Here is a 13,821-nt window from a genome sequence, read left to right as displayed (position 1 = left end):
GAAGTTTAGATTATTGCAAAGGGCGATTTCTACATTTCCAATGGAACTATGCACTTGTTTCTAGCCCTGAAAGGTCCTATAATATTATGATTTTAAAACTAACACTGTCATCTAAAAAGGTTATTTAAAATAAAATTTAGGTGGATTTTTTTTAAACTGCTTCTGAGGCTTCATTTGGCCTCATGGTAACTTATCACCTATCTTAGCAAGCAGACAAATGAAGGGGGAAAAATTCTAGTAGCATTTAAAAAAAAAATCCCTAAAGCATACACAGAATGTGACAGTGAGAGATGAGGGTTCTACTAGTACTCATTTGGGATGATCTTGCATAAGTCATTTGTGGAGTCACCATTCACTAACTATGCCCATCCTAAACTCACGCGGTTAAGCCTTTGTGGCATACCACACCACCAGGCATTTTCTCACACACTGTTTGCATGCATGTATAATTTCTATAGACTATTTGGAACTTTATAAAGAACAGCTATAATCTGGGACAACGTTCAAGATGGAATTTTTTTTAGGCATAGGAAGACAGTCTGTGCACTTTTAATTTTCTATCACACTGTGAAACATTCATGCTAGCACGATGTTTGGCAGTAGCTAGGTAGGCAACAACATACAAAATTTCTACTTTTCTGTCACTGTGGGTATATATTCAGGATCAGTCCCTACACAGATCCATGTCTCAAACCACTTCTAAGTGTGTTTTTCTGAAAGGTTTAAGATTTTATTTGCTTCCTCTTAAAACTCAGTATGAAAATATCAGTGGGATTTTTTTTAAAAAATAAATGTTTGCCCTCATGGACTAAATGATATCATCACTAGGCCACCAAATATTACAAAGTACATATGTTTTACCTGCTTCTGAGGTATGACAGAAGCATGTTTTACCATGCTTTAAAAACCTATACATACAGAAATAGGTTCTACAGGGTAAATCACCTACAGGATATTTGGAAAAATAATCAAGGAATATACCTTGTTTTATATTGATTAATTTGTTTCACTGATTCCTTTCATGCATGTAGCATAGACAAGGTAAATTAAAATATTTTATTTATTTACTCCCTTATTCAGTAAACTTGTAAAACACTATAGAATCTCAGAAACGTAGGGCTAGAAGAGACCTTGAGAGGTCATCTAGTGCAGCTCCCTCCCCCCTCCAGCAAGCTAGAACCAAGTATACCTAGATCAGCGATTCTCAACCCACAGCCCAATTAGCACACAGCTGCAGCCCAAGTATTATCTGCAGGACTAAGTATTATCTAGTACTTTGCATTTGTCTTCACTGAATTTCATCTTGTTGATTTCAGACCAATTCTCCAATTTGTCAAGGTCGTTTTGAATTCTAATCCTAACCTCCAAAATGCTTGCAACTCCTCCCAGCTCGGTGTCATCTCAAATTTTATAAGCATACTTTCCAGTCCACTATCCAAGTCATTACTGAAAATGTTAAAAGTACCAGACCCAAAACGGACCACTGCAGGACTCCACTAGATATGTCCACACAGTGAACCATTGATAACTACTCTGAGTACAATCTTTCTACCGGTTACCACATAATTTCACATAACTAAGGAAATGTAGTCTCTCTAATGAGAATCTCATGTGGGACTACTATTAAACAAGCTGCGCAATAATTTAGCAACATTACTATTTGCATTGGAGTGGGTCTGTGTTGCACAGGTCATCCTGAATATGTTCAAAAAGTTAGGACACTTCTTACTCGCAGAGGGTGTAAAAACTGGGAATGGACTCATGTCATAGTCTCAGTCTCATATGTCTTGCTTACAGTAAGGATTGCAAAAGAACTACATCTCATGTGGGTTAGTCTCAATGTGATATGTGCTACATAAAGTTGATTGGTTTTAATTATACAGGGTGCCAGATCCTCAGTTGCTCTCAATCAAGGTAGCTCCACTGAAATTGCTGATATTCACCAGTTGAACTGGCCACAGTACTTAGTTACAAGTAAATTACATTTTTCCAAAGTCATCTTAGTTCAGTGAACATTTTCTTTCAATTAATGATCAGTTTTGGTTAAAAGCAACATTTTACTGAGAGATGTAATACCTGTATAAAGAAACGTGTTCGTATGTCCTCCAATTACAACATCCACGCCTCTCACTTTTTGAGCAATCTTTTGATCCACAGTGAAACCAGAGTGTCCTAGTGCAATAATTTTGTTAACTCCCAGTGTGGTAAGTTTATCCACATGCGGCTGCAATGCTTCAATTTCATCTTCAAAGTATATATCATTGCCTTAAAAAAAAAGAGAAAGAAAGGAGATTATTAATATTTATGAGGTGTCTAAAAATACTTGTGTTTTCACAAGATCAGATTATTGAAACAGCTGATGGACTATGGCCAGAGTCCCACAAACTGTGGGGAGCTCTGGCCTCTCTCATTATTTAAATACTCATTTCTGCCATCAAACACGGGATTCTAGGTTGTGAGATTTAAATGATCTCTGAATTTTAGTTGCCCCAGGGTCCCACATTCCGATACAGAATGAAGCAAATGGGAGTCTTAATTAGCTTTACTGGGAGTTGGCTCAGACTTTTAATCTGGCCCAATGTTTTCAAGTACTGTATAAACAACCCGAACATTTGCGCTCAGTCTACCAACATTTATGAATTGAATTATGTACACTCAACTATATATAACAAAGCTGTAATTCCAAGAAAAGATGCCGGTGATACCAGCCAACAGAGCAAAGCTCCAATGGTTTTTGACTGCCATTAGAACCGAGAAAGAGTTACATTCAGGTTTGTCTCATATGCATCATTTGGGTGTAAATATAACATTTTTTTGCCATATTACTTCCTATTGATTTTTCCTAGAATCTTTCTTCTTCCCCCATGTTAATTCTTCTCCCACAAAGTCTCCCCTCATCCTGGCTTATTTTGTTTGTCTCCTTTCTGTTTCCACAGCAGTTCTCTCAGAGTCCTCCTGCACTAAATCTGCAGGCCAAATCCTACTTGCCTTCCATATGCAAATTATCTCATTGAATGAGATGAATCATATGATTTCTGACTGTCAGTGATACACAGCAATAGCAAACCCTGAAGTGGAATTACTTCCCTGAAGGGAGAACCCAAAGATAGAGATTTAAAAGGGGTGATATTTACCCAGCTCACAGCGTTGAGAAATCTTATGGTTTCTCTGAAATATTTCTATTTTATCATTTCAGAACAATTTCATTTATAATACAAACATGTACTCTCTCTCTACTGAATTTGCTGTGTCTCAGTCACACTCTTGATTTCTACAAAAAGGATAAAAAAGCAGCTATCCCTGGTTCTAGGTTCCTTTGACAAAGTTTTAAAATACAGTTCTTGTAAATTACTGATCAACAAATTCTCATTAAACTCTCCAACCAAAAATGACTAACTAGAAAATAAACCACACAAATTCCACCTCCCATCCCTCACAATTCTCCTCCATTCCCATGCATCTTGGGAGAATATAGGAGCCTTTCAGCATACCCTAGAGATCAACAGATCTGGGCTATTTCATAGCAAAGGGGAGAGTAAGAACTAGTCCAGAGTCTAATGCTAAATGTTTCAAGAAATAAAGAATTACAGCAAGAGAGGAACATTGACAAAGCAATATTATGGGGTTATGTAAATTGTCAAACTGTAACAGTTCTGTTGTTGTCTAAGTGTAACCCAGGATACAAAACAAAACACACAACTCATTGCTTAGTACTTGGTCACCCACTTCTCAAAAGTTTAAATTTAGTTAAAAAAAAACCCTACATTTTTATATAACAGTTATTCATCTTTTTCTTTGTGGCTCAGCAATTCCATTATTTCTTTTTCAGTGTGTTAAACTAACAGGAGATAAGTTTTCTAATTTCTTTAAACTTCAGAAAGAAACAAAAAAGGCAACTAAACAGCACTATGTTTTAACAAGAAGATAAGATAATGGGATGGGTGCCAAAAGTATTAGGCACATGTGCAAGGATAAAATAAGTGGCTGCTACCATAAGGATATGATTAAAAGGGCAGGATCACAATTCCAAGAACACGGTTGTGGTATTGTTCTGGAAAACAGCTCAGAGCGATATTTGTTGACAAGTGTTCTCCACTGAATATTTCAACTATTCTACAGTCAGGAGAAGTTATCAATATACTGAAGTCAAAAGTTATGCGCAAAAACGTGATTTATTATTTTGCAGCACAAAATGCATGCTAAGCGCCTCACAGTACAAATAAAAAGACATGGTTCCTATTCTAAAGATCTTACAATATAACGGATGAATAAATGCTGTCTTGCTTATTTACCAATACTGGGGCAATTGTTGTAGGAAAAAACCTAGTAGGGTGATTCAAATGTGGCAGGTGGATTTAGTAGTGCATAGGACATCTTTTAAAAAAAGCTACCAATTAATAGCTTCATCGTTTGCGCTATGGATTATTAAAGTAAACTTCACTCACTGTTTCCAGATATTTATTAGCAATCCTTACTGAGGGGGAGAGAGAGCGCGAGAACGAGCGCTATGGGAACACTGGGATTGAGGTCCCACTGTTTCAAAAGATTTATAATTATAATATGGTAATAGCTGTGAACAGACTGAGAAGGTGACAATAGTAGCAGTAGTAATGAAAGACATCTAGTGATAATACAAAACAAATTTATATAAACTTGCAGAGAAAAATGGCGGTGCAAAAATCCACTCTTTATTCTAAACAGTAGTCTCTGAGGAGCTGGAAAGTCCTGTAAGAGCACAAGATTTCAGGGTAACGAAGGAGAATCTGAGAATAAACTCAACTGAACTACCTGAAATAAAGTGTTCCTAATGACATCTTCCTGGAATCCAATCTCACTTCTGACTTACTTTTTGGATTAACGAACTAGGTTAATGGTTAACTCACCAACCCACAATTTCAGCCAGGAGTTTATCAGCACCGCAGATTGCTAAATCATTTGTGACATAAATCACAGTATGCAGAAACTGAATCACCTTTTGAATGCTACTGAAGGCTTCATATACTAAAGAGGTGTACAAGTAAAAAAGGAGAGAGTTACAAAAACTGTTTGCGCTACATATGGTGGCCCCTAGAAAACTCCCTATTAATGCCAACTGCTTTTGGGTTCCTCAGTTATACTACAGTATGTACTTAATCTGTGACTGCTTTAGCTTTGCCTAAGAAAGTAATAAGCCTTCTGTCTTAATACTACTCCTTCTCTTTTGGCTCCTTATTGGGTCTTTCAGTACAATTATAACCATCTCTAGGTTTTGCTACACATTTATTTTTATATGTCCTTTTACTTAACAGCAGCTGTAATTCACCGCCATCGAAATTCTGCTCTAATATCTTTCACATCTACAGAAGGGCTACATTGACAGTACGTATTGTGCCTCTCTCAAAATAGATAAACTATGACATCGTTCCTCAAGAACTTATTTTAATTCCTAGCATGTCCAATTTAGCCAACTTTCTGGATTGCCTGGATGAGAAACCAGTGCTCAGGGAATACATAGGCTCTGACCCAGGTGCCTTCCCACATTGCTTCATGGATATTATACAAGCAGGGATATTGTGCAAGCAGAAATGCTAGGGGCTGAGACTGCCAACCTCTCTAGTTGGGTCATCACTCGTAGGTAAACATTTGGACCATATCAGTTAAAAGAAAATTTCTGTTAGGTGTTGTATTATTTGTCACACATCTTATGATGTATATTCATATCTCTCTTCATACCTTCAGCACATGTAAGCTTCTCATTTTGCATAGGCAAAGGAAGAATAAATTTTTCCTTGTTATTCCTTAGAGGAAAAGGATGGACTCAAATAACCCAGCCTCGTATGTCAGAAGGCAGATTAAAAATTTCTGTTGACCGCAGAGAGGTCTCCTCTGCGGATGTCTTTAATCATTTCAGTTAATACATTTAGACTTTTATGTCAGTTGTACATTTAAATACTTTGTTTAAATATTATCATACCTTCCCTATTCTGGGCTAATTTACACCTTCATTTTTACAGTTATGATGTTATTTCAGTAAGTAATGGACAGAAAAGTAGTAATATCTTCCTTGTACTGAAGAGTGATTTAAAAAAAAATGCTATGTTCAATGCATTTTAATTCCATTGTGTGTCTAGTTTAAAACCAGGGGGAATGCCAGGTCCTTTTATTAGGCATGGAAGTGGCTCTTTTGCACCTACAATGATGTCCTGCATCTGATTAAAAGGGCAAGGTGAGAAACTCTAATGTGAAATGGTGTTTTTATTATTCTAAAATACAATTATCTGTTCTTAAAATCAGAAGTAGTCTATTTTTGTTTCATTGCTTTACACTAATTAAATAAATCTTGATCACTGGAACAATTTATTTGTCAGAAGAGGATGAGTCTATGCTTCATCACTTCTGCTATCAGTCACTGATTGAAAATAATTGTGATTCCTTCTGTAGTCTAATTTCTGGTATGTATACTTGAGATGCCAAAAAAACACAGGGGGACAAATTCTGCCCTCAGATACACATATACAACTCCTACTCACTTCAGTAGGGCCAAGTTACATTCCTCAGAATTCAAAATTTTCAGATTGTAATAAACTCTGTAAAAACACATTCTCCATAATTATACAAGACGTATTCACGTCTTCAGGCTCTCTTATGTGGCCAATAAGGAGAAAAATATACAAGCTTTTTAAAAAAAATTTTTACACCGTTGTAAACTTAACACCCCCTTAGAGCAGTGCTTCGCATGTTCTAAATGGATCTGTGTATGGAACACATCTTTTCATATAGCTCGAACATCCAGCACTTAAAAACAGTCAGATGGCCAGGGAGCTGAATAATACAAAAGTTCTATAGGCAACTAAAACCCTTCATCAGTATTCATCCATTTATACTAGGAAACATATATAGTTAAAATTTTAGCATTTGACTGATTAAGAACATAAGAACGGCCATGCTGTGTCAGACCAAAGGTCCATCTAGCCCAGCATCCTGTCTTTCGACAGTGGCCAATGCCAGGTGCACCAGAGGGAATGAACAGAACAGGCAATCAAGTGATCTATCCCCTGTCGCTCATTCCCAGCTTCTGGCAAACAGAGGCTAGGGACACCATCCCTGCTCATCGAAGCTAATATCCATTGATGGACCTATCCTCCATGAATTTATCTAGTTCTTTTTAGAACCCTGTTATAGTCTTGGCCTTCATAACATCCTCTGGCAAGGAGTTCCACAGGCTGACTGTGCGTTGTTTGAATAAATACTTCCTTTTGTTTGTTTTAAACCTGCTGCCTATTAATTCCATTTGGTGGCCCCTAGTTCTTGCGTTATGAGGAGTAAATAACACTTCTTTATTTACTTTCTCCACACCAGTCATGATTTTATAGACATCTATCATATCCCCCCCTTAGTCATCTCTTTTCCAAGTTGAAAAGTCAGTCTTATTAATCTCTCCTCATATGGCAGCCGTTACACACCACATATATATATATATATATATATATATATATATACATATATATCCCTTTTCTGAATCTTTTCCAAGACCAATATATCTTTTTTGAGATGGGGCAACCACATCTGCATGCAGTATTTAAGATGTGGCCATACCATGGATTTATATAGAGGCAATAAGATATTTTCTGTCTTATCGTCATCCCTTTCTTAATGATTCCCAACATTCTGTTCGATTTTTTGACTGCCTCTGCACATTCAGTGGATGTTTTCAGAGAACTATCCACAATGACTCCAAGATCTCTTTCTTGAGTGGGAACAGCTAATTTAGACCCCATCATTTTATATGTGTAGTTGGGATTATGTTTTCCAAAATGCATTACTTTGCATTTATCAACACTGAATTTCATTAGCCATTTCTTTGCCCAATCACTTAGTTTTGAGAGAGCCTTTTGTAGTTCTTCGCAGTGACTTAACTATCTTGAGTAGTTTTGTATCATCTGCAAAGTTTACCACCTCACAGCTTACCCCTTTTTCCAGATAATTTATGAATATGTTAAATAGAACTGGGCCCAGTACAGACCCATGGGGGACACCACTATTTACCTCTCTCCATTTTGAAAACTGACCATTCATTCCTACCCTTTTAACCAGTTACTAGTCCATGAGAGAACCTTCCCTCGTATCCCTTAACAGCCTTTGGTAAGTACCGGTAACCTTGTCAAAGGCTTTCTGAAAATCTAAATATACTCTATCCACTGGATCCCCCTTGTCCACATGCTTGTTGACCCTCTCAAAGATTTCTAGTAGATTGGTGAGGCAGGATTTCCCTTTACAAAAACCATGTTGACTACTCCCCAACAAATTATGTTCATCTATGTGTCTGACAATTTTGTTCTTTCCATAGTTTCAAACAAACAGTTTGCCCAGTACTGAAGTCAGGCTTACCAGTCTCTAATTGCCAGGGTCACCTCTGGAGCCCTCTTTAAAAACTGGCATCACATTAGCTATCCTCCAGTCATTTGGTTCAGAAGCTGATTTAAATGGTAGGTTACAGACTACAGTCAGTAGTCCTGCAGTGTCACATTTGAGTTCCTTCAGAACCCTTGGGTGAATACCATCTGGTCTTGGTGACTTATTACTGGTCAATTTATCAATTTGTTCCAAAACCTCCTCTAATGACACTTTCAATCTGGGACAGTTCCTCAGATTTGTCATCTAAAAAGAATGGCTCAGATTTGGAAATCTCCCTCACCTCCTCAACCGTGAAGACCGATGCAAAGAACTCATTTAGTTTCTCCACAATGGCCTTGAGCGCTCCTTTAGCATCTCGATCTTCCAGTGGCCCCACTGGTTGTTTAGCAGGCTTCCTGGTTCTGATGGACTTAAAATTTTTTATATTACTTTTTGAGTCTTGGGCTATGTCATAGGATCAAGGTAATCTCTCCCAACGACTAAGGGAGGGAGAAAGGTGGGGGGATGATTTATTTCCCTTTGTGTTAAGATCCCAGGAGTTTGGATCTGTGTTCCCCAGGGAAAGGTTTGGGGGGACAGGGAGTGTGCCAAAACACTATATTTTTGGCTGGTGGCAGTGTTACCAGATCTAAGCTAGGATTTAAGCTTAGAAGGATCCATGCAAGTCCCCATCTTTTGGACGCTAGAGTTCAAAGTGGGGAACAAACCTATGATATGGTAGGCAGCGGTTGGGATATTTTAAGAACCAAAAGCCAGTGAGATTTTTTTTGTTTGTTTTTCCTCCTAAGCTGAGAAGTAGCCTGAGGGCAGAGGTGTTAAGTTTTTCTAACAAGACTTGTTAGAAAGGATTCCCACTGAGAGAGCATTACAGTTTGCAAGAGACAGGTTACAAACCAGTTTTTCTGGTCCTTTCGCAGCCAGCAAACACAGTAAGAGACATTTGCAAATGAAAAGTTTTGTTTTGTTTTAATTCAGTCAGGAATAGAAAGATTAGGAAACTGTGAAACAAGCAGCCTGAGCTGAAGCATCCCAGTTCAGTGAACTACAGGGGTGTGTGGCCAACACCAGAAAGCAGAAAACATGAGTACCAAGGAAGCATCTAGACTGGAAGCAAGACAAAAAGAACTGGAACTAAAAGAAAAGGAATTGGAAATAAAACTCAAGGAGATGGAAATAAAAGAAAAAGCCAAAGAGGCTGACCACAGGAGAGAGATGGAGAAGAGGGAGGCTGACCACAGGAGAGAGGTGGAAAAGCAACAAAAAGAACTAAAAATAAAAGAGAAAGAGCTGGAAATCCAGAGGCAGGCCCTGGAATTAGCAAGGGCTAACCCAGATGTTCCAGCCAACCCTAACAACCCTTCTCCAGGCACTGTTTCCCATCCCAGGAAATTTCCCACCTACAAGGCAGGTGATGACACTGAGGCCTTCTTAGAAAATTTTGAAAGGACCTGCCATGGGTACAATATCCCTGAAGAACAGTACATGATAGAGCTGAGGCCACAGCTCAGTGGACCCTTAGCAGAGGTGGCAGCTGAAATGCCTAAGGACAGCATGAACGATTATAAACTGTTTCAATCAAAGACCAGAATCAGAATGGGGCTAACACTTGAGCATGCCCATCGGCGGTTCAGAGCCCTAAGGTGGAAACCAGATGGGTCATTCCCCAGACACGCCTACTACATTGACAAAAATTGGAATGCATGGATATCAGGAACAAAGGTTCAAAATTTTGAAGAGCTGTCCCTCCTGATGAAAATGGAACAGTTCTTAGAGGGTGTTCCTGAGCAAATAGAAAGGTACATTCTAGATGGGAAACCCAAAACTATAACCGAGGCAGGGGAGATTGGAGCCAGATGGGTGGAAGTGACAGAAAAGAAAAAAGATACTAACAAGGGGAGCGAATATAACAAGGGGCAAGCTGACAATAAACCCTACCACCGGGGGCCACCCAAGACCCCAGCTACAACCCAAGGAAAGCCCCAGACTACCTATAGTCCCACCTCACCAGTCTCCAGCAACCCACCTCGGCCCAGTGACCCGTCAGCTGGGCGATGTTTTAAATGTAATGAACTGGGACATATAAAGGCCAACTGCCCCAAGAACCCCAATCGAGTACAGTCCATTACACCACCATCACACCAAAGATTCCCAGGCCCAGATATCTCTCAAATACCCCCGGAGCAAAGGGAAACCTTGAGAGTGGGCGGAAAGAAGGTTATCGCATGGAGAGACACTGGGGCACAGGTGTCAGTTATCCACCAATCCTTAGTGGATCCCAAATTCATCAACCCAGAGGCCCAAGTAACAATTTGTCCCTTCATGTCAAAAGCTGTAACTTTACCTACGGCTGAATTGCCTGTCCAGTACAAGGGCTGGTCAGGAAGGTGGACTTTTGCTGTCTATGACAATTATCCCATCCCCATGCTAGTGGGGCAAGACTTGGCCAACCATGTGAAGCTGGCCAAGAGGGTGGGAGTGGTCACCCGCAGCCATGCCAAGCAAGCTTCCACTCCCATCCCTGTTCCTGAGCCGTCCACCAGGGCCCCGTCTGTGTTACCAAAGACCCAGACAGAGGTGGTGGAACCGGATCCCATGCCAACAACTGAAACAGCCATAGTGCATCCAGTCCCAGAACCGGAACTGGAAAAGCAACCAACACCAGAACCGTTACCAGCGCTAACGCCAGCGCTTGCAAACCCGTCTCCAACCCCAACGCCAGAGGGCGCCAGCGGGCCTGAACTGGCAGAAGCAGCAGACAACCCTACCCAAGAGGCTCAGCCAGAGCCTGAAATATCACCTAGTGCACCAGCGGAGAGCGGTTCACAGTCAACGGAAACAACCTCATCACCTACATCGCTTCCAGAGGGACCAAGCCCACGTCCACAGTCTACAGAGGAACTGGTGTCTCCAGCATCAAGGGAACAGTTCCAGACTGAGCAGGAAGCAGATGACAGCCTTAAGAAAGCTTGGGCGGTGGCACAGAGCACCCCACCGCCTCTCAGCTCTTCTAACCGATCCTGGTTTGTTGTAGAACAAGGACTTTTATACAAGGAGACTCTTTCTGGTGGACACCAGGAAGACTGGCATCCTCAAAAACAGTTGGTAGTTCCAACTAAGTACCAGGGGAAACTCTTAAGCTTAGCCCATGATCATCCCAGTGGCCATTCTGGGGTGAACAGAACCAAAGACAGGTTGGGGAAGTCCTTCCACTGGGAGGGGATGGGCAAGGACGTTGCCAATTATGTCCGGTCTTGTAAGGTATGCCAAAAAGTGGGAAAGCCCCAAGACCAGGTCAAGGCCCCTCTCCAGCCACTCCCCATAATTGAGGTCCCATTTCAGCGAGTAGCTGTGGATATTATGGGTCCTTTCCCAAAGAAGACCCCCCGAGGAAAGCAGTACATACTGACTTTTGTGGACTTTGCTACCAGATGGCCAGAAGCAGTAGCTCTAAGCAACACCAGGGCTAACACTGTGTGCCGGGCCTTAACAGACATTTTTGCCAGGGTAGGTTGGCCCTCCGACATCTTTACAGATTCAGGAACTAATTTCCTGTCAGGGACCATGAAAAACCTGTGGGAAGCTCATGGGGTGAATCACTTGGTTGCCACCCCTTACCACCACCAAACCAATGGCCTGGTGGAGAGGTTTAATGGAACTTTGGGGGCTATGATATGTAAATTCGTCAATGAACACTCCAATGATTGGGATCTAGTGTTGTAGCAGTTGCTTTTTGCCTACAGGGCTGTACCACATCCCAGTTTAGGGTTCTCAGCATTCGAGCTTGTGTATGGCCACGAGGTTAAGGGGCCATTACAGTTGGTGAAGCAGCAATGGGAGGGGTTTACGCCTTCTCCAGGAACTAACATTCTGGACTTTGTAAGCAACCTACAAAGCACCCTCTGACATTCTTTAGCCCTTGCTAAAGAAAACCTAAAGGATGCTCAAACAGAGCAAAAGGCTTGGTATGATAGACATACCAGAGAGCGTTCCTTCAAGGTAGGAGACCAGGTTATGGTCTTGAAGGCGCAACAGGGCCATAAGATGGAAGCGTCATGGGAAGGGCCATTCACGGTCCAAGAGCGCCTGGGAGCTGTTAACTACCTCATAGCATTTCCTAATTCCTCCTTAAAGCCTAAAGTGTACCATGTTAACTCTCTAAAGCCCTTTTATTCCAGAGAATTACAAGTTTGTCAGTTTACAGCCCAGGGAGGAGATGACGCTGAGTGGCCTGAAGGTGTCTACTACGAAGGGAAAAGTGATGGTGGCGTGGAAGAGGTGAACCTCTCCACAACCCTGGAACGTCTGCAGTGGCAACAGATCCAGGAGCTAAGCACTCGTTTCGCCTCCTTGTTCTCAGCCACCCCAGGACGGACTGAACGAGCATACCACTCCATTGACACAGGTAATGCTCACCCAATTAGAACACCACCCTACCGGGTGTCTCCTCATGCCCAAGTTGCTATAGAACAGGAGATCCACAACATGCTACAGATGGATATAATCCGCCCTTCTACCAGTGCATGGGCATCTCCAGTGGTTCTAGTTCCCAAACCAGATGGGGAAATACGCTTTTACGAGGACTACCATAAGCTAAATGCTGTAACTCGTCCCGACAACTATCCAATGCCACGCACCGATGAGCTATTGGAGAAATTGGGGCGTGCCCAGTTCATCTCTACAATAGATTTAACCAAGGGGTACTGGCAAGTACCGCTAGATGAACCCGCCAAAGAAAAGTCAGCCTTCATCACCCAGGCAGGGGTGTATGAATTTAATGTGCTTCCCTTCGGGCTGCAAAATACACCCGCCACCTTCCAAAGGCTGGTAGATGGTCTACTAGCAGGATTGGGAGAATATGCAGTTGCCTACCTCGATGATGTGGCCATTTTTTTCTGATTCATGGCCCGAACACCTAGAACACCTGGAAACGGTCTTTGAGCGCATCAGGCAGGCACGACTCACTGTTAAGGCCAAAAAGTGTCAAATAGGCCAAAACAGAGTGACTTACCTAGGGCACCAGGTGGGTCAAGGAACAATCAACCCCCTACAGGCCAAGGTGGAGGCTATCCAAAAGTGGCCTGTCCCAAAGTCTAAAAAACAGGTCCAATCCTTCTTAGGCTTGGCCAGATATTACAGGCAATTTGTACCACACTACAGCCAAATCGCTGCTCCACTAACTGACCTAACCAAAAAAAAACACTATATTTTTGGCTGGTGGCAGTGTTACCAGATCTAAGCTAGGATTTAAGCTTAGAAGGATCCATGCAGGTCCCCATCTTTTGAACGCTAAAGTTCAAAGTGGGGAACAAACCTATGACAGGCTAGCTGTACTTCAAATTCTTTTTTGGCCTTCCTAATTATATTTTTACACTTCATTTGCCAGAGTTTAGGCTCCTTTCTATTTTCCTCAGTAGGATTTAACTTCCA

The 13,821-nt window shown here is 41.3% G+C and overlaps 1 protein-coding gene across 4 annotated transcripts in view; it reads right to left on the bottom strand.

Annotated features, from left to right (window-relative positions):
• The window catches only part of NT5E (5'-nucleotidase ecto), a 50,947-nt gene that overhangs the window by 33,762 nt on the left and 3,364 nt on the right, over positions 1-13,821 (bottom strand). For all 4 annotated transcript variants that reach the window (XM_045010759.1, XM_045010760.1, XM_045010762.1 and 1 more), the window contains exon 3: positions 2,077-2,265. In XM_045010759.1, coding sequence (XP_044866694.1) covers positions 2,077-2,265 — 189 coding nt within the window. The remainder of the gene's footprint in view (positions 1-2,076; positions 2,266-13,821) is intronic.

Source organism: Mauremys mutica, chromosome 3, assembly GCF_020497125.1.
Source record: "Mauremys mutica isolate MM-2020 ecotype Southern chromosome 3, ASM2049712v1, whole genome shotgun sequence".
NCBI lineage: Eukaryota > Metazoa > Chordata > Testudines > Geoemydidae > Mauremys > Mauremys mutica.
This window is presented reverse-complemented; position numbering and strand designations above follow the sequence as displayed.